This window comes from Pipistrellus hanaki (assembly GCF_964339955.1).
Source record: "Pipistrellus hanaki genome assembly, chromosome: 4".
NCBI classification, from domain to species: domain Eukaryota; kingdom Metazoa; phylum Chordata; class Mammalia; order Chiroptera; family Vespertilionidae; genus Pipistrellus; species Pipistrellus hanaki.
Genome location: NC_140506.1, coordinates 33,079,711 through 33,101,540, shown reverse-complemented (window position 1 = coordinate 33,101,540; position 21,830 = coordinate 33,079,711). Strand labels below are relative to the sequence as shown.

The window sequence follows — 21,830 nt, the reverse complement described above, 5'->3', positions numbered from 1 at the left end:
TGCACAGCATTACTGAAGCAAACACTGGCTAAATACAGATCATGAGATGACCTTGAGAGGAGAAAAAAGCGTCAAGAGGTAGTGTTTTCACCGTGGCCAGGTGGCTCAGTTGGTTGAAGCGTTGTCCCAGTACACCAAGGTTGGAGGTTCCAACTCCAGACTGGGCACATACAAGAAGCACAAATACACGGATCAAAATCGATGTTTCCTTTTCTCTCTCTGCATTCCTCTCAAATCAATTTAAAAGAGAGAGAACCTGGGACAGACTGAAAATTCCCAGCCCTGAGCTTTCAAAAGCTGCAAGTTGTTTCTTTGACCTTGCAATAGCTCCCAGTTCCAAGAAAAGCCATTCAAAGATACTGTGGGATATTTTCTATTAACACAACCATCTAAGTCTGATAAGCACAACTTACAAGGTTAGCTGTCCTAGGCCAGGGATTCCCCAAACTGGCTGCCACAAGCCCCCAGGGTTTCATTAACCCCGTAAACACCAGACCCAAAAGGTCCAGGGAGGGGTTAAGGCAGCTGTGTATCCAACAAGCTCCCCAGTTGACCACGCTAGGCCAGGTTTTGAGAACCACTGATTTCAAAAACACAAAAAACACTGCCAATGCTTAAAGTAAATGAAAGTGAATTTGTTCTGGGATTTTTATTTTTTTCAATCTTCACGACCCCTCGGGGCATCCCAGAATCATTCCTGAGGCCGCAGAGAAACGAATAGCAGCTGTTCTAGTGCGTCCACCTGCCTCCGAGTGCGGTGAGCACGGCGCCCCGCGGGCAGGCACCAGCGGGTGCGGCAGAGGCGCTCCCAGGCTCGCGGGGCTCCGGCCCAGGCCGCTCACCCAGCCTACCTGGTAGACGGCAGAGGCCGAGTCGGGCTGGGTGCCCAGCGTGGCCACCGCGTCCCCGTGATAGGCGCGCGGTCCGGGGGCGGCGGCGCGGGCGCAGCGCCACAGCGCTAACCTCGCGGCGGCCCACATGGCAGCGGACATTGAGCGAGGGAGAAGCGCGAGAGCGGTGCGGACCCCGAGCCCGTGCGCCCTTCGCTCGCTTCCCCGCTTAAGGGCTACGGCTCAGCTCCAGTTCTGGCAGCCTCACCAGCCAGATACACCCCTGATTCTCCGGCCGTGACTGGTAGGCACTTCGTGCCACGCCCCCAACATCAGCCAATAAAAGACGGAGAATCAGCCCCGCGAGACCCTGTCGTATCGCGAGAACAGGGGCCCCGGGAGTCCTGGGACGGGGTGGGAGTCCTGGGACGGGGCGAGCGTCCCGTGGCCAGCCTGCATTCAACAAATTTCATCTTCAACCAACTGCAGATCCAAAATATTCAACAAAAATAGTTACGTTGTTGCTGACCTAGCTAGCCTAGGATGGTTGCATCTATACTGAACATGTACAGACTTATTTTTCTTGTCATTACTCAGTATAGCAACTATTTACTTAGCATTTACCATGTAAGGAATTATAAGTAATCTTGAGATGATTTAAAGTATATTGGAGGATATGCATAAGTTATATGTAAACACTATGCCACTTTATATAGTGGCTTGGGCTTCCTCAGATTTTGGTACCCACATGGGGTCCTGGAACCAATCCCCAGATACCAAGGGATGACCTTACTACATTTTTACAGAAAAATAAAAGTATAAGCTGTAGTGAAAACTTCTAGTTTTGGTTAACTAAACATTAATAAAATGACACAATAAAAATAATATAAAATAACTTTTATTTACATAATTTATATCTGCAGAACATAATTGCTTTCTTTAAAACAAGAAAATTTACAAATGACAGATATTGCTTTTTTGTCAAAGACTTCTTCAAGCAAGATAGTATGTATACATGGTCACTTCTACTTCAACTAATAATAGTGGTAAACAGTAGATATGTTTTTATCTGTGCCTCAATCATTTACTAACAAATTAGTCTTTTAATCCATCATGTTCACCATTTGCTAAGATGTAAGTGTTCAGGAGGAAATATCAAGAAAAAATAAAGACCTTTATAATCATATCTCCTTTAAGATTTATAAAATACAAATCCTTCCCAACATCATCTTTATATGAATTAGATTAAATATAGGTACGAACTTGTCTATCTTAAAAGATAAATAAATACACTAATTAAGGTTCTCTTTCTCCAAGATTAGTTTTAAGGATATAATAGTAGGGTAATTTAGTTGGGTGACTTGATTCTCTATTACAATAAATGCCCAAAAGATAAAATTAATCCTTATACAGTAAGAAGTTACATCTTTCATAAAATTAATTCACTGCAGATGAACAAGAGACAGACATTAACAAAGTTAAAACATAAATGTTATAAAAAGATAAAATAATAGTTTGATTGTGGCAACCTAAAACCCAAATTAATATTAATCAAAATATAGAAACCTTTTCAGAATGATTTTTAAAAAGTTATAAAAACAAGGCATTAAAATAGCAATGTAATTTACACCATGATTCTTGTGATCACATAAAATAAATAAATGCATACCTACAGAGAATTTCTGCTCATATTTATAGATCCTCCTTTGTGAAAGTTAAAAGTATAAGTTTCACTATAATAAAATGAAGAAATGTTCTAATATCAATTGTTTTAATAAATTAGGATTACTGTTATACTTCCTCCTGAGCCATATCCTATTTTACTAACGAACTTGAAAATTGTCCTCCATTTTTTTCAATATACACACACAATTATCTAGACATTAAAATATCCCCCCATGAAATACTGATCATTCCATAATGCAATCAATACTTTTGTTAGGCACAACTTATAACTTCAATGACAAAAATATCTCATAGCTAAAGACATCAGCACCTTAAGGTAAGAAAATTACTGTCTCACACAGAGGGTCAAATTAAAATCGAAATCCAGCCATGTCCATCATTTAAGTATTGTCTGTGGCTATTTTCAACTGAAATGGCAGAGTTGAGTAGTTGCCACAGAGACCATCTGGTCCAAAAAAACTCAAAACTATTTTTTGAAAAAATATTTCTGACTCCTGACTACTTTTTTATCAACTCAGGGTAAATTTGCTTTTTGAGAAGTTTAATTGAATTACACCAAAGATTTACTTGAGTGAATAATAGAATTATATATGTAAATCGAAATATTGAAAACAACTCAAATTCATATTGATAATCACTGACTTAATAGTCTTATTTTCTGTTTTTAATATCACAATTATGTTCTGTACTTAAAGGCCTAAATATTCCTTAAGCAGAATTTAATGGGGGGGAACTATTTAAAAAATTATTTGTCTTTAAAAAGGAATGTGTGTGAGTGTATGTATGTGTAAAGGAGATTGAGTTTTGTATGGAAATTTTCCTCATAAATGAAGGTAAGGTGTTTTCTTTTCCATATAAATCCTGAGATTATCCAAGAAATAAGAAAAACAAAACATTCACAGTACAAAGTCAATATACTAAAACTATGAGAAAAAAATGTATTCAAAACATATACACTATCCAAATACTTTTAGTTACATCACTTTAAATATCTTTAAAATTAAAGAGGGAAAGAAGACAAATTGCTAATGCCTTCTTTACCAATATCTGAGTGGTGAAAATAATTAAAACTGAATATCCTTTTAAATAAAGTTTTTAAAAATAAATAAGCTTTTTGATGTTTCATCTTTATAAATAATAAGTTTAAATACTAGATCTTCAATTAGGACTAATGTTAACATGAATTAGAAAAATACATATTTTTCAGTCAGTCAAATAGCTGATAATAGAAAAGTTTTTAACAATTGACTTTCATATACTTAGAGGCAACTAAAAAGCCCTAATCACCCAAAGAAAAATCCAAACAGAAAGAACCTTCACAAAAGTAGTTTGCTGTTAAATATAATCCACCTCAAAATACATCAGCACTGAGATTTATACAGACATTTATCAGCGAACAACATTCCAAAATGTCCATGTGTTTTCAGTACAGGAAGAGTCAAAATGTAAACAAGAGGTACTATTTCTGTCTGAAAAAGCAGTCTTAATTGCTTGGTAATTCCAAAATGCTGAATAAAAGGAACCTTAGAGATGTTTCCCACTGATGATGAAAACTTCAAATCAAGCTCATTAAATACTCAAAATCAGCATAAAGAAAAACAAACATGATGCTTTTTAAGTCTGGAAATCCTAGACTAAAAAAAAAAAAAAAAAACTTTCATTCTGTTTTATCCACTTCAATAAAAATATCACTAAAGAAATATTCAGAGACTGTGTCTGACTCTTCTTCAAGTGCCTGGTTGTGGGCACTTTTACATTCTTCTTTTGGTAAGGAAGGATCACAAGAAACCTAAAAAGATAATAAAAATAAGTATGCAATATAAAATTTGTATATTGGTAATGGCAGTCTAAATTGATAGCTGTTTGAAAAGCAATCTAGCATAAACATATATTCGTTGATCTAATAATTTCATTTCTATGCTTTTTACATTAAGAAAATATTCCTAAACACAGTAAGAGTTTTGTGAATAAGACAGCATTAGTTATAATAAAAGAACATGACATGATTACGTTAATTGAAGTCTAGCCATGATCCATTACATCAACCTAATTTCAATGAAAAATTTAAACAATAATAAAACAAAACAAAACATAACATTAAGTCTAGAATTATATTATCTTTATTTTTTAGGGTTTTTTTTTCTTCTTCTTTATTGATTAAGGTATTACATGTGTCCTTATCCTCCCCCTGCTCATGCCCTCATCCCCCTAGTGTCTGTGTCCACTGGTTATGCTTATATGAATGCATACAAGTCCTTTGGTTGATCTCTTCCCCTTCCCTCATCTTCCCCTGCCTTCCCTCTGGGGTTTGATGATTTGATCAATGCTTCTCTATCTCTGGATCTGTTTTTTGTTATCAGTTTATATTGTTCATTATATTCCAAAAATGAGTGAGATAATGTCATATTTATCTTTCTTTGACTGACTTATTTCACTTAGCATAATGCTCTCCAGGTCCATTGATGTTGTTGCAAAGGGTAGGAAGGTGTCCCTTCCTTTTTACAGCAGCGTAGTATTCCATTGTGAAGATGTACCACAGTTTTCTAATCTATTCATCTGCTGATGGGGACTTAGGCTATTTCCAAATCTTAGCTTTGGTGAATTGTGCTGCTATAAACACAGGGGTGCATGTATCTTTTCTAATTAGTGTTTCTAGTTTCTTGGGATATATTCCTAGAAGTGGGATTACTGGGTGAAATGGGAGTTCCATTTTAGTTTTTTGAGGAAACTCCATACTGTTCTCCACAGTGACTGCACCAGTCTGCATTCCCACCAGCAGTGCACAAGGGTTCCTTTTTCTCCGCATCCTCTCCAGCACTTCTCGTTTGCTGATAACAATTCTGACAGGTGTGAGATGGTACCTCATTGTCGTTTTGATTTGGATCTCTTGAATGATTACTGACTTTGAACATGTTTTCATATGTCTCTTGACCTTCTGTATGTCCTCTTTGAAAAAGTATCTATTTAGGTCCGTTACCCATTTTTTTTATTAGATTATCTCCCTTTTGTTATGTTGTATGAGTTCCCTGTAAATGCTGGAGATTAAACCCACATCAGAGATAACATTGGCAAATATGTTCTCCCATGCAGTGGGTTTTGTTGTTGTTTTATTGATGGTTTCTTTTACTGCGCCGAAGCTCTTTATTTTTATGTAATCCCCATTTGTTTATTTTCTCTTTAGCTTCCATTGCCCTGGGAGCTGTATCAGTGAAGATATATTTCTTCAGCATATGTATGAGATTTTGCTGCCTGTAGATTCCTGTAAGATTTTTATGGTTTGTTTCCCTGCTTACATTTAAGTCCTTTATCCATTTTGAGTTTATTTTTGTGTAGAGTGTAACTTGGTGGTCTATTTTCTCTCCTCTCCCCCACCCCTCCATCCCCCCACATGTATCTGTCCAATATTCCCCAACACCATTTATTGAAGAGACTGTCTTGACTCCATTGTATGATCTTGCCTCCTTTGTCAAATATTGAGCATAGTGGTTTGGGTTGATATCTGGGTTCTCTATTCTATTTCATTGGTCTATACATCTGTTCTTGTGCCAGTACCAGGCAATTTTGAGAACAGTGGCTTTGTAATACAGCTTGATATCTGGTATTGAGATCCATCCTACTTTGTTCTTCTTTCTCAGGATTGCTGCAGCTATTCAGGGTCTTTTTTTTATTCCAGATGAATTTTTGGAGTTCTTTCCAGGTCTGTGAAATATGCCACTGGTATTTTAATGGGGTGTGCATTCAATCTATATATTGCTTTGGGTAGTATGGACATTTTAATGTTGTTGATTCTACCAATCCATAAACACAGTATGTTCTTCCATCTGTTTATGTCTTCCTCTATCTCTTTTTTCAGTGTCCTGTAGTTTTCCAAGTACAGGTCTTCTACCTCGTTAAGTTTATTCCTAGGTATCCTAATTATTTTGGTGCAATGGTAAATGAGATTGTCTTTTTAATTTCTCTCTCTTTTTTCTTTTTCTTTTTTAATATATTTTATTGATTTTTTACAGAGAATAAGAGAGAGGGATAGAGAGAATCATCAATCAGCTGACTCTTGCATACCCCATACTGGGGATGTGCCCACAACCAAGGGTACGTGCCCTTGACCGGAATCGAACCTGGGACCTTTCAGTCTGGAGGGCAACACTCTATCCATTGAGCCAAACTGGTTTCGGCTAATCTCTCTTTCTGTAAATTCACTATTAGTGTATAAAAATGCCATAGATTTCTGGGCATTAATTTTGTATCCTGCTACATTGCCGAATTCATTTATTAAGTCTAATAATTTTTTATGGAGTCTTTAGAATTTTCTATGTACAGTATTATGTCATCTGCAAATAAAGACAGTTTTTCCTTCCTTTTTTCCTTTCATATTCTTGTCTAATTGCTATGGCTAGCACTTCTACTACTGTGTCGAAAAGGAGTGGTGAAAGTGGGCATCCCTGCCTTGCTCCTGTTCTTAGGGGAAATGGTTTTAGTTTTTGGCCATTGAGTATGATGCTGGCTGTAGGTTTATCATATAAGGCTCTTATTATCTTGAGGTATGTATGATCCCTCTATTCCCACTTTGCTGAGGGTTTTTATCAAAAAAGAGTGTTGGATTTTGACAAATGCTTTTTCTGCATTAATTGATATGGCTATGTGTTTTTTTAAAAATATGGAATGCAGCCGAAGCCGGTTTGGCTCAGTGGTAGAGGTTGATTCCGGTCAAGGGCATGTACATTGGTTGCAGGCACATCCCCGGTAGGGGGTGTGCAAGAGGCAGCTGGTCGATGTTTCGACGTTTCTAGCTCTCTATCTCTCTCCCTTCCTCCACTCTGTGAAATATCAATAAAATATATTAAAAAATATATATATATGGAACGCTTCACAAATTTGCATGTCATCCTTGCACAGAGGCCATACTAATCTTCTCTGTTTCATTCCAATTTTAGTATGTGTGATGCTGAAACAAGCACTACAATGACAATATCTTAATAACCAATATAAAACCGTACCCAAAGGAATCATCACAAATTAAAGCAATTCTATAAAAAAATTAGCAGTTATAAATCTATCAAAAATTAAGACAGGATAGTATTGACACAAACATAGACATATATATCAATTAAATAGGAGACTGGAAATAACCCCAATACATATGGATGGAAATTTAGTATCTGATAAAAGTGATGTTTCTAGAAGGAAAATAAGAGAAGTTGGATTATTCAATAAATGATGGTGATAATTATATAACCATCTCAGAAAAGTCCAGGCCTATACTTCACCAAGAGAAATTCTATATGGATCAAAAGATTTAAATGTAAAAACTTTTTTTTTTTAAATCTACTAATGGGAAAACTTTCATAAGCCTGGAGAGGGGGATAGGGAGTGTCTTTTTAAATGACAGGAAAACCAGAAGCCATAAAAGATTGAAATTCATCTATATGTAAAAATAAAAAATGTCTGCATAGCAAAAACCATTATACGGAAAATCAAGACAAATGACATACAGAGAATAACGTAACTACAACCTATGTCACACACAAAGAGTTTTCTTTAACATAATAATAGCTTCTACAAATCAATATGAAAAAGACATATAACCAATTCTTTATAAAGTCAAATGATATGAACAGATAGTTCACAGAAAAAGCATACATGATTCAAATACAAGAAGAGATGCTCGACCTAACTCATACGTGCTCATTATATATCTAAGAAGAATGGTAAAAGAAAAAGAATTTCTGACATTCAAACAAAAATAACAATTGCCATGTTTTTACTACGTAGTTGGTCTGCTATCCAGACCATTCTATATAAACAATGAAGCAAGTAGTAATCACATACATACCTGAGTTGCTGAATTGTCAATATCCTCAGATTGAGTATTAACAACACTTGGAGATGGATGCATATCAGAGGATTCTTGAACTTTTTTCTGGCTTTCACTAAGTGGATTGGATCTTTTCAAATTCTGTCTTGATATAGGTATAAGGGGTTTTAAGCGTTTTTTTCTATGAACCTGAGTAGGTTCATCAGACTCCAAATTATTCTTTGAACATATTAAAGACAAAAATCCCAGGGGTCTTCTGCCAGGTCTAGAAATACAAACATAAAGATATTCAAGAATATCCAGGAAGACACATTCTTTTTTTTTTTCTTTTTTTTTTTTTAAATATATTTTATTGATTTTTCACAGAGAGGAAGAGAGAAGGATAGAGAGTTAGAAACATCGATGGGAGAGAATCATCGATTAGCTGCCTCTTGCACACCCCCTACTGGGGATGTGCCTGCAACCAAGGTACATGCCCTTGCCCAGAATTGAACCCGGGACCTTTCAGTCCGCAGGCCGATGCTCTATCCACTGAGCCAAACCGGTCCTGGCGAGGAAAACACATTCTTAATACTAACTTCTTTCCATTAATCCTACAATGGCATATGTATTGATACTAATAATACAACATTACTGCATACAATTAGTGCTTTAAAGTTCATACAAATCACCTAAGAATCTTATTAAAATGAAATTTCTGACTGAATTAATGGGGGATGGAGCCTGGGTTCTGTATTTCTAACAAGTTCTCAAATGATGCCCATGCTGCTGGTCCCATGACCATACTGAATTGTAAGGTTCTACAGCAGATGTCAGCAAACTAGGCCAAATGTAGTCCACTTGATTCTATAAACAAGTTTTACTGAACACAATTGTGTTTATCGGTTTAAATAATTGCTTTTGCACTATAAATGCAGGGTTTAGTAGCTGCAACAAAGACATATGGGCCACAAAGTCTAAAATATATACTACACGATCTTTAGCTAAAATTTGTTGACCCACATTCTAGAATACTGCTTCTTAATCGGTTTTAACCCAAAACCCCCTGATGCCTCCCTCTTTCTATATTCAGCACATCTCTTAGATCAGAAAAGAAATTGCTGAGCTTCACTTTCTGTAGTTTAAATAACTAGTCCTTTGCACTCCGAACCATTCTGGACATTGGCTACCAGCTACTCGACGCTACTTTGCGGCGGAAACGTGCGTTGAATTAACTCAATTCCCCGTAATCACTAATAAACTGCAATGTCCCCCTGAGAGGGGACATCCGAGTGATATGCTAGAATTCCAAAGTCCCCTGAGAGGGGACAGCGGAGTGCAAAGGGCTAGAATGATAGATTCATTAAATATGCCTTTTTAAGCTAAAAATGCCCTTCCCTCCTTTCCTTTAGTGGAGGTTAGTACATGTCCTCCCTCTTCAACTCACCAACACCATATTAATGACTTTAAAACTGCTGACAAGAACAATAATTATGCAGAAGCCAGAATGCTTTGTTTCTAGAGTATGAGGAAAATAATGTGGGGAAAACTGGCTTTGGGGTTAAATTCCACACTTACTCTCATAAAGACAAAGCCATGGTTTGCCTCTTCGGTATGCCATAAGGGAGAAAAATGTACATTTTCTGGGACCTCAATAAAACAAAATCCAGAACTACTTCTGATGTTAGTCCTGTCTTAGATCATCTACATGTGCACTGGTAGCTACTACATGATAGAATAAATAAGGATCAAATAATAATCAAGGACAATGTGGAAAACCAAATGTGTAATACGAAATTCTAAACATTTTTTATCTAAAGAGTCCAAGTTTAGGCACTTAGAGATTTCTCAAGATACCTGGATAGTGGGGGTTTTGAAGATGATGTGATGCTATCCACTTGTTCAGACTTAGAAGCTGCACAAGTTCCTTCTTTCTTATCAGACACAACCACCTTATCCTGAGGTAACAGAGGTGAATTCTTTTCTATGTGTGTATCTATTATTTTATCAAGAGGTCTAGATCCCATACTCTGAAAAGTTTCTTCAAGTTGCTCTTTCTGAGGTTCTGGTGTTGTATGTGTGTTCTCTGAAGTAGGGAAGATACTTTGTGCCTTGTAAGACATCCCTTAAAAAAAAAAGAGAAAAAATGGTAAGCACATATATCGAAATTAATACAACGAAAGAACTTCAATATTTGAAGGAAAAAAACCATGACATTCTATCATAAGCATGCTCTAGTAAGCTAAAGTAGAATAAGCTAAATTAAAAATTAGGGAGTTACCTGGATGCTCAAGAATAATATAGCTAACTAAAAGTTATAGTAACAGCTTCTCAAAAATAGTCTTATCAATATATTTTCACCTAGAAAATTTCTCCATAAATATTTCTTAAACTAACAAAGTGATCATTTTCTAATCTCAGGGTATAAGGAAGGACCTACGAAAATTCCTTTGTATCCAGCCAGCTTTTTAATTACTAAAATAGTAGTTGTTGAGCTTTCTCAGGAATCCTGTAGAGTTGTGTTTTTCCATTAAATACAGAAAGTAGACTTTTATGGCTACCAAAGTGCCAAATCCATAATCTCAGCAGGGGAAAAAAACACATCTAATAATAAAAGCATGATTCTTAGAGAACAGTGAGCAAGACTCTGCTTCAATCCCAAATTTGAACAAGATGCATCAAAAATAATGAGGGGTACTTAGGAAAATATAATCACATTAAAATTGAATTCACTCACCTGTCTCCTCAAAAACATTTATCAATTCCTTTGAACATACCTGTTTTAAGAAAATTTACAAAAAAAAATTAGAAATCCATTTATCAAATAAAATGAAGCGGGCTGGGAGAGGACAGTGGGTAGAAAAGGAGACATAGTATGTAATACTTTCGTTAACCAAAAAGTCTCAATGTGAAAAACACATAAATAGTCAAATGACAAATAACCAACTGGGAAAAACATCTGCAACTCATATCTCAGGTACATATAAGAGAGTTCCTTCAAATCTATAAGAAAAAGATTAACAACCCAATTTTAAAAAATGGGTCAGGAATTCAGTCATCTCACAGAAAACACAAATGGCTTAAAAATATGAAAATATGCTCAAACCTTACCATAATAAGAGAAATTAAAACTATTCTGGGAGATTATTTTTCACCTATCAGGATACACTGCCTCTGATGTCTGCTATCATCTAAGGACTATTGGTCTTCAAGTGTCCCTTTGATATACAGATGCTAAATTAACTTTGCCATAGTGTGATTACATAATGTACACAGTGTGGTACACACATTATAAGCACCAGGAAAAAAAAAAAAACAGAGAGTGCTAAGAAACATACAACACAATGCATGCTGACTGAATCTGCATAGTACTATCAAACTGCGTAGTATTATAAGATAGTGATGGTTGAGTTAAGAAGTTTGTGTGTTTTCAGGCAGGGGTGGAGAAAGTCTGGTTTGTGTGCCAACGCCTCCGAAATCATTTGGTCTGTTCCTGCCAAGGCATTTGGCGTGAGTTAATTCAATGTTTGACCAAATATAGAAGGCTAATTTTAAGCTGATAATTATAAATATGTTATAAATATTTATGAGAATGATATTATAAATAGCCAAATGGTACTTGACAGAAAGAAGGTTTGGGATTGGGCCTAAACTGGCAGTCGGATATCCCCCAAGGGGTCCCAGATTGGAGAGGGTGCAGGCTGGGCTGAGGGACACCCCCCATGCATGAATTTTGTGTAACGGGCCTCTTGTCTCTCTCTCTCTCTCTCTCTCTCTCTCTCTCTCTCTCTCTCTCTCTTTTTCTCTCTCTCTCTCTCTCTCTCTCTCTCTCTCTCTCTCTCTCTCTCTCTCTCTCTATATATATATATATATATATATATATATTCCTAAGTGACTGTTATGACCTAGCAACCGGAACAACTGGTCAACTAGTTGCTATGATGCATACTGACCACCAGGGGGCAGACGCTCAATGCAGGAGCTGCCCCCCAGTGGTCAGTGCATTCCCACAGCCAAACTCCCGTGGCCCCTCCCTGGCCAGCCAACCTCCCATGGTGCCTTCCCTCGGTTATCCCCCCAACTGGCCCTGATCAGGGGGACTGACCAACCTCCCATGGCTCTTCCCCCCAATCAGGGGCCAGCCAGCCAACTTCCTGGGGTTCCTCCTCCCAGCCGGCCCCCCAATAGGCCTTGATTGCCAGCCAGACCAAGATACCCCACCCGTGCATGAATTATAAAAGGCTAATATGCAAATCGACCAAAAGGCAAATGACTGGTCATTATGATGCACACTCAACACAGGAGCTGCCCTCTGGTGGTCAGTGCACTCCCACAGGGGGAGCACCACTCAGCCAAAAGCCAAGCTCACAGCTGGTGAGTGCAGCCTCTCCCGCCTCCTCAGCAATCAGACATCCCCTGAGGGCTCCTGGTCTGTGAGAGGGCGCAGGCCGGGCTGAGGGAATACCCCCCCCTCCCCCCGCAAGTGCATGAATTTCGTGCACCGGGCCTCTAGTATAAATAATATAAAGGAAAAAAATACAAATCAATTTGTTATAATATGGCCATCTTACTTAGTGGCTCTCTTACCTCAGAGGTATATTCTTGACAATCACTTCTTAGAGTGAGTGAATGTTTTTTGGCAGGAGGAACATGGTCACTTTCATCAGACCTACAATGTAATCTCTTCCTAGACATAAGATCCAAATTAGTAGGAGGCTTTTCAGAAGCATCTCTTCCAGAATTAGAAAAACACATGGCATCCTGGTCAACTGAAGTTATTGGAAAATTCATACTGCATAGAAAATACATACACATTAAATCAATTAGAGCTATTCCAATCAAAACTACCAAAAACACTTCAAAGTAACTAACACATACATGGCCATGACCAAAAAAAAAAGGTTATTGAGCTCCATAATATTTAAAGGCTTAGAACTTAAATTCATTACTACTGAATTAAATCTGAGGTATAAAAAATGTCTGTAAAGTTAAATTGTAACCTAAAATGTCTCTTTCTGATATAAAAAACTTCAATTTCTAATTTCATTTAATGTGCAAGTAAGCATCTTAATCAGTGACTGTTAAACTACAATTTAATAATTCTACTGTAAAGAATTAAAATAAGTATCAAAAATATATAGAAATGTTACCTCTCCTATTTTTGCTTCTTTCTGTGAATGTATTTAAGATATATATTTGTTTACAAAGTAACAAAATTTAAGGTATATATAAATGTTTACAAAGTAACCATACCTTTAATAGATGCCACTTCATGATCTACATTTGTAGGTGTTTTTAACTTTCAAAATACTTAAAATACCACACAGGTTTCATACAAAAAATATACATTTGTGACAATTTCATCAGATATAAAATAAATGATTTCTTCTCTACTTTACCACATGATTACTAAATAAGATATCTAGAATTACAAATGTTGGTAAATGGCTCATTCCTATCAATACTATTTGATTCATAAAGAAAATTTTCTCCTAGCAAAAACAGTTTAGCTCATTCATTACCTGATGTCACCCTTTTCTTCTGTAGTCACAGACTTGACCAATATGGGCGCTGGCAGTAAAGGGTTTGGCATTAAGTGTGTAGTGTTATCAGTAAATTCTTCTACTGCATTGGTTGGAATTTCCACCAGAGTTAAAATGAATGCTTGCTCTTCCTCAGCATCATGATGTATGTTACCAATTAGATTCACTATCAAAATTTAAAAGTTAGTAATGAAAAGCTGAACCATGAGAGAAAAGAAAATCTTTTAATTTCTAAAAAAGTCTCAAAACAACTTATTATTAATAATAAAAACTGAATTACACCCCCCCAAAAAAGTAATTTGATAAAGATGATTCACTATGGAAATTTATAATTTTGAGCAACAAAATACTTCAGTTTGTTTTTCTTAGTTTTTTTTACATTAAGGCCATCATAGACACACACACACACACACACACACACACATCACCACCACCACCACCACCCCCCCCCCCGCCAAAAACACACACACACAGTTTTGTTTTTTATACAAATTGGGGAATAAAAACCATAGTTAGTTTCTATAATACTTTATTGAAGCAGATTATCATACCTGCTAAATCCTGAGGATTGCTTACATTCTCTTGTTGAACTTCTGGAATATTAGTTGGTATACACTTGCCATAAAAATTAAAATGAAAAAGTAAAGTTGACTAAATCTCAGTTTTAAAGTTTTCCTGACATTTTGATATACTGAACAGTCATGGTTTCAAACCTCAACAATTATCTAACCCTATGCAATTTTTCAGTGTTTTTGAAACTTAGTTGTACCAATAAACTTTTGATTAAATATTTACACACAGCAATTCAAACTAAAATGACAATATGTATAGTCTATGAAATGAATTTTGGCTCAGTGGATAGAGCTTCAGCCTGGGGACTCAGGTTTGATACTGGTCGAGGGCACATGCCTGGGTTGTGAGCTAAATTCCCAGTAAGGGATCTGCAGGAGGCAGCTGATCAATGATTCTCTCTCATTATTGATGTTTCTCTCTCTCTCCCCCTTTCCCTTCATCTCTGAAATCAATAAAATTATATGTATATATACGCTAACGTCTGGGCCCTATTCCCCCCCGAGATTGGTTTCATTGGATTGGGTTGAGGATCACTCACTCCTACAGACCCTTCTGCAACTCTCTTCCTTAACACCGATCAGATTAAGTTTATTCATTTGTTTTCCACAACTATGTATCCCCATATCTCATATAGTGTTAGACACGTATCTTCTCAGATCCAGGGGTTAAGTAGCAAGAGGTGAATTCTCTGTGTAAAAACACTTCCCTTTTCAAAGCTTTTATAACAAAGCTAGGTATTGGCTAGTTTATCTGTGCTCCAGAGACTAAAAACACAATACAAATTCTATCACAGTACATTCTTGCAAAGGCAAAACAGATCAGTGGTTGCCAGGGGCTGGGAGTGGGAGAGAAGGGGTGACTTAAAAAAGGCACCAGAGCATTTGGGGGATGATCAAATTGTTCATGTATTAGTCACATGACTATATATGTTTGTCAAAATGTATAGAATTGCATATTAAAGAGGATGAAAGGTATTGTGATTGTATTATTCCCCCCCCCCCGCCTTTTTTTTTTAAAATGAGGAACAAACACCTAGCCACCACTTTTTACATTTTTCATTCTTTTACCTCAGGCACATAAGATGTAAGCACATTGTCTCCACTCGAGTCCTTTGCCAGGGGCTCTCCAACAGAACTCTCACTAAGACCCTGACCCAAACCAAGTGTGTGGGAACTTGTCTCAGAGGAAACAACTGGAGCAAATGACAATATCTGAATTTCTTGAGATCCCTGTGCTTGGTCTTCCTTTCTGAAAGAGAAATTAGTACGTTTTAGTTTCAGTATATATTTGAAATCAAGCAGAAAACCATAACATGTTTAGAGCTAGGTACATCAAATTCATCTATGTTAATGTTTTTTAAACTTTTATATTAATACAACAGAACCTGGATGTATGTTTGTTTTTTAAATTAAATTCTTACAGCTAAACCTTAAGGATATAGTTGAAACATAATAAAATCAAATCCCACAATCTCTCCTCTTTACCTTTCCTTTAGGCTTGCTTCCTGCAAAATACTGGTCTCTTCAATTGCATGGTCATGTGTCAATCTGCTCTGCTCCTTATTCTCTGTTATTGTTTCTGATTCAAGGTTTTTATCTTCTACTCCTGTTGCTTTAGGAGAGTTTTTCTCTGTTTCTTAAATAAAAAACATTTAAGATATAATCCAAAATAGTACAGCTAAAATCTCCATATTAGAAACATATTTTCTCTTCAAAGACAGATCACTATATAGTGGACTCTTTCAAACATCTCTTAATCCAAAAAGCAAGTTTATTATTATTTATTTTTTAATGTGTTTTTATTGATTTCAGAGAGATGAAGTAGAAGAGAGAGAGAGAGAAATAGAACATCAGTGATGAGAGAGAATCATTGATCGGTTGCCTCCTGCACAACCTCTTCTGGGAATCAAGCCGGCAATCTAGGCCTATGCCCCGACTAGGAATTGAACATGACCTCCTGGTTCACAGGTTAATGCTCAATCACTGAGCCACACCTGCCAGGCCAAAAAGCAAGTTTATTCACAGGGCACATATTTCACTCCTGACTACCACAAAAACTGTGTCCCCATCTAGTGGTAATAGCAGTATAATTAGAAATCCATCAACAAAAGTAATTTATAGGTGGATTTACATAAGGTCTGGTTAGTTTCACCTTGGGAAAAGTACTGGGAAGGAGCTGTTCTCAAAGAATAGTATTACAAAGAGAAAGAAAATGACTTCTTGAGTCAGCATGAGAGTGCTTCTGGGTACTGCTCAGACCAGAGCAAGTAACAAGCATTGCTGGGTGAAAAAGAAACCCCAGAAATCAAGAATCCAAAACAGAAATGATGTTAACTATCCAGACCTTCTACATACAACATACAGGGTTTAACACAATCTCGGTAAATATATCAACACCACTAAGTCACACATTTTGAAAAGTGGAGTATAGTGTACTGTCTGCATATATTTTTATTCTTCCTGAAATATACATACGAATGTATATATGAATGTATGGGCATATATACACTCTCATTAGATGTTTATGTGTATAAAATTTTTCTCGAAGTCTATAATAAAAATGGTTAAAAGCAGTTTACCACTAGAAGTGGAATTAGAGGTCTGGAAACCTAAGGAGGAGGAAGTTTTTAAAATCGTATGCCTTCTGGGCACTCTCTTCTTTTCTGCCACATGCATGTGTGCTTGAACATTCATATACACACACACACACATTCACATACAGAAAAAAATATATATAAAGACAAAAGTTTGATCAGTAAATATAGTAAAATGGTATTAACTATTAAACCAATTGGTGGATTTATAGGTAATTATTTTATAGCTATTTCTACTTTTTGTACATTTGAAATTAATAGTAAGTTAAAATAACTTTAACTACTGAATACTCCATTTGAAATGTCATGTAATTTCTTGTGTCAAAATAATTTTTGCAAGGGAACAATAAAATTTACCTCTTTGAATTTCCACTTCTCCTTTGGTTACAAGCAAATTGGGAACTTCGTGATGAGCACCAAATCTGTTGGTCCTTAAAATCTTAAGATTTGGCTTAGGCTTGGCAAATCTCCTTCTCATTCTCAAATTATTGGTCACCTCAGAAGTTGTATTCCTAGAAAAAGAGGGGGGAAAGAGAAATCTATCAATGTGTAAGAATTCTCTCTTACATTGATACATTCTGTCTAGCACTGACACAGATATGTGCCACCTTCTAAGAAGCCACATTGTCTGAAGTCTTGAGAAGGGAAGAGATTCTGGACCATATTTGTAAAACAGAGACTAAAACTATTTACATAAAACTATTTCATTAAAGCTTTAAAGCTTACACAGTAATTTTAATATGCAAAACATCAAACTAAAATCACAATCAGCAAATTTTTACTTTAAAGGATAAGGAATCAGTACTGCATACTTTACCACTTATACAAGTATTACTTAAATCTATTAAATTGATGGTTTAAATATATTTATTAATAGGATACTGTAATTTATTTTTTGGTAAAACTCAAAAGAAATAATAATTTAATAAAGCAAAATAAACCTGGTTGATCTAGCATTTTCCTTTACTTTATCCATTAAACCAATTTCTTCTTTAGTACTTTGTTCCTCCAATCCAATCTTGTTTTCTTCTAATGATGAAAGAGGTATACTGCTGACAGGTGAAGAAAGCTCCTGATATTCATAAACAATTTTGTCACTGACATTATCTGGGTTAAAAGGAATATGGCTTTTATCCTTTGAATGAACACCAGGAAGTACACATATTCCTATTGCAGAAAAAAACAGAAAATAAAAATAGATGTCAAAATAAATCCTTCAGCATTCAGCAATTGCAAATTTCTATACTGTTTTTAAAGTTTGCTCTTCTGGGCTCTAAAACTAAATGTATGATCCCATTCTTTATGCCAAATATTTTATCTATTATAAGCTTAATAATTCTTACAGACTGAAGTATTTGGGTTATTATAAGTAAAGATAAATCTTTTTGTTACTTTCAAGAACTATATAACCTCAAATAAATTAAGAATATCACCTTTATTTACAATTTTTCAAAATCTGTATTTTATGTCTTAGAGATTTGTGACAGGCTCCAATGCAATACTATTCCATTAAGAATCAAGGCTGGAAAAAAAAAAAAAAAAAAAAAAAAAAAGAATGAAGCCCATTCTGGCCAGGTGAATTGATTGGAGCATCATCTACGACACCAAAAGGTCACAGGTTTAATTCCCAGTCAGGGCACATACCAAGGTTGTGGGTTTGATCCTTGGTATGGGAGGCAACTGATGGATGTCTCTCTTACAATAATGTTTATGCTTTCCCCTTTCCATTCCCCTCTCTCTAAAATCAATAAAACAAAAAAAGATAAACCATGATTCTGTTCACCTCATACAATCTACAGTTTACACATCTTTAAAAGAAACATTTCTGTATCTGCATGACATATTCATAGAGTAAAATACTTAATCAAGACCATTGCTTCTCTGTAAGGTCAGCCTAAAATATTAAAAATCTGGGTTGACATATACAATAATTTGGCTCAATTCAAACTAATAGAACATTCTAAACCAAATAATCTCATTGAGGACTATTGTCCCATCATACTGTATTCAAATGTCACGTAACGGTCAAACTACCCAAAGAAGCAGCTCCTTTGATAAAGAAACATGTATAAAGTAATCAGTGATCAATAAGTGCCGTTAACCAATGATGTTTATAATAAAGGTAACTGAGCACATACTATGTGCTGGGGATACAGCACTGAACAAATATTCCACAAATACAAATTACTCTTAATAAACCAAGTACAGCCCTAATTGGTTTGGCTCAGTGGATAGAGCGTTGGCCTGTGGACTCAAGGTCCCAGATTCGATTCCGGTCAAGGGCATGTACCTTGGTTGTTGGAACATCCCCAGTAGGGAGTGTGCAGGAGGCAACTGATCAATGATTCTCTCATTGATGTTTCTTAACTCCCTATCCCTCTCCCTTCCTCTCTGCAAAAAATCAATAAAATATATTTTTAAAAATAAATAAATAAATAAACAAATAAATAAATCAAGTGCACTATCTTGAAATAGTGGCCACTACATCTAAAGGGACAGTTAAATGGATCATTGCATACATATTATCTTTTCTGAAAAAACAACAAAGTGGTGCCAACTTGAAATGCAACAGGCAGGTATTCACTTATTATACAAATGTGGGTATAATTTCTTAAAAGTTGAACTTTAAAAGTTGTTTTGAGGACTTATTTTTCATTCTTACCATCACTCTGCTCGGTACTGATCTCTGACTGCAACACTAGATCTCCCATTGTAAGTAAAGTAATGGCAGCTTCAGTGCTTCCATCGTTGGCATCTTGTGAGAAAATATACCAACATTAAAACAGAAGAATGAATCTGGAAATTTAAGTTTGTTTACTTAGAAAGTTTTTAAATTCAGGTGTTTATCCTCTAGTAACATGTTTTAATATCCTCTATACCACTAATCCCTTACTAGGGTAATGTTTTCATCAATTTACTATAAGTAAAGAAATCATCAACTGTTGGCTTTTACTCACTGCAAATGCCTCCCTCCCATTAAGTAACTTAATATCTTCAAAAAAATGCATATATGCAAATCAGAGAAAAAAATACTTCTTTACTAAACATATAACTCATTTTCTACAGTAACATTCCAAGAATTCACATTTCTCCAAAAGGTAACACATTCAAAAGCTGAATCATTTTGTTCAACTCCCCAGCAAAATTACTCATTTACAAACTACCACCACTACTATATCACTGTGCTAGTGTTAACCAAGTAGTTTTTAACAGTTTCCTATTAACAATTACCTGTTTCATCTTGGGTATGTTCACCTGTGGTCATTTCCTAAAAGAGGAAAAGTAACATCTTATGTAGTTTCCCAAATTATTTGTTCTATATCTCAAAAAACACTATGTTGTACAGATCTATCTGTTTTTAATTGCAATAGAGTGGGAACTGGTTCCCCCCCTTAATTATAATTATTCATAAAATTGGATAAACAAGAACAGAAATAATTAAAAGGTTAAGTCTTTTGTTTGTTGCTCCTTATTTTACCTTTTCTTTGTATATGTACAAATTTTAATTATGATTATGTTGCAATCTGCATCTACCATTGTTACTTTAGTTCTTCACTTCATAAACCTTCAGCTTTAGTCATAGCTGGCATAGTTTTGACTCAATGGAAACCATAGTCTGAAAAATATCACAATTTTTTTACACTACTAAGAAGTTACAGGACTGATGTCCAGCATGACAGCATAAGGAGCTCTGCTGACAATCTCCCCATTGAAAATGGTGAAATTTATTTAAAAGCAACCATTAAGGCCTCTGGAAATGATCCTAAGAGCATAGAATGAAAGATCGTTTATTCATGAAAACACAAAACATTAAAATGGATGCTTACAACTGACAATACATTCAAATTTTCTTCTTGTTTCATTTCCTGTGTGGTCACATCTGTGTTTGAGAGCTGATGTTCATCAACAGTTATGAATCCAATATCTGGGACATTCACGGTTATTTCAAGCTGTCAAAATGAAAAGTCTTATGATTTCATATTGGCATACTATATACAAACAAACAAGTAAAATAAAATGGTAAACTGAAAAAATAATCCAGATTCATACACAATTAAAAAACTGAAGAATAGTCATTTTTACATTGATTTGACATCAACTTGGCAAAAATAAAACATGTAAGGCTTCTGAGGGGCCTGAGAGTCTTATAACCAGTAAGCAATTTTTACAAGGCTAATCTTCCTAGTACCTAGCATTTAATTTTCTATTATCCCCACTTTGTTCCTACTTTGACATAATTTATCTCATCAGTCTGTTAGCATTTATGGAGTGCTTCCTAAAAATTAGAGGACTACAGCTGAATGAGACAGTTTGGTCCCTGCCCTCAAGGAACTCCCAATAGAAGAAAAACAGATATATAATCAACTAACTATACACTGTCTTACGTACTATAATAGAGATCAGTTGAAAGCTCTTAAATATATACTAGAGGCCCAGTGCATGAATTCGTGCACCAGTGAGGTCCCTTGGCCTGGCCTCCGAGATCAGGCCAAAACCAGCTACCCAAGTGGTCCTGGTTTGCAAGAGGGTGCAGGCCAGGCTGAGGGACCCCACCATGCACTGGAGTCATGGAGAGACGAGGGAGGTTGGCCAGCTGGAGAGGGACCACGGGAGGGCTCTAGGGCATGTCCAGCCCATCTCACCCAGTCCTAATTGGCCAGACCCCAGCAGCAAGCTAACCTACCGGTCGAAGTGTCTGCCCCCTGGTGGTCAGTGCACATCTTAGTGAGTGGTTGAGTGACCTTAGCATATCATTAGCATATTATGCTTTGATTGGTTGAACAGCCAACTGGTCAACTGGACACTTAGCACAT

At 36.1% G+C, this 21,830-nt stretch overlaps 2 protein-coding genes across 9 annotated transcripts in view; both read right to left on the bottom strand.

Moving 5' to 3' along the window:
- The window catches only part of MCCC2 (methylcrotonyl-CoA carboxylase subunit 2), a 44,812-nt gene extending 43,684 nt beyond the window's left edge, over window positions 1-1,128 (bottom strand). Inside the window, exon 1 of the mRNA XM_084880907.1 lies at window positions 852-1,128. Within this exon, the coding sequence (XP_084737033.1) occupies window positions 852-992 (141 nt within the window). The 5' untranslated portion in view covers window positions 993-1,128. The remainder of the gene's footprint in view (window positions 1-851) is intronic.
- A 584-nt stretch (window positions 1,129-1,712) lies between these two features.
- The window catches only part of BDP1 (BDP1 general transcription factor IIIB subunit), a 73,265-nt gene continuing 53,147 nt past the window's right edge, over window positions 1,713-21,830 (bottom strand). For 7 of the 8 annotated variants that reach the window (XM_084880880.1, XM_084880882.1, XM_084880881.1 and 4 more), the window contains 14 exons: window positions 20,844-20,966; window positions 20,248-20,284; window positions 19,679-19,771; window positions 17,958-18,183; window positions 17,374-17,528; window positions 15,908-16,058; window positions 15,491-15,671; window positions 14,402-14,465; window positions 13,830-14,016; window positions 12,895-13,099; window positions 11,045-11,084; window positions 10,165-10,432; window positions 8,347-8,593; window positions 1,713-4,305 (listed from right to left, as the gene is read on the bottom strand). In XM_084880880.1, coding sequence (XP_084737006.1) covers window positions 4,174-4,305; window positions 8,347-8,593; window positions 10,165-10,432; window positions 11,045-11,084; window positions 12,895-13,099; window positions 13,830-14,016; window positions 14,402-14,465; window positions 15,491-15,671; window positions 15,908-16,058; window positions 17,374-17,528; window positions 17,958-18,183; window positions 19,679-19,771; window positions 20,248-20,284; window positions 20,844-20,966 — 2,109 coding nt within the window. In that variant the 3' untranslated portion in view covers window positions 1,713-4,173. The remainder of the gene's footprint in view (window positions 4,306-8,346; window positions 8,594-10,164; window positions 10,433-11,044; window positions 11,085-12,894; window positions 13,100-13,829; window positions 14,017-14,401; window positions 14,466-15,490; window positions 15,672-15,907; window positions 16,059-17,373; window positions 17,529-17,957; window positions 18,184-19,678; window positions 19,772-20,247; window positions 20,285-20,843; window positions 20,967-21,830) is intronic. The other variant, XM_084880884.1, reaches the window with a different exon arrangement.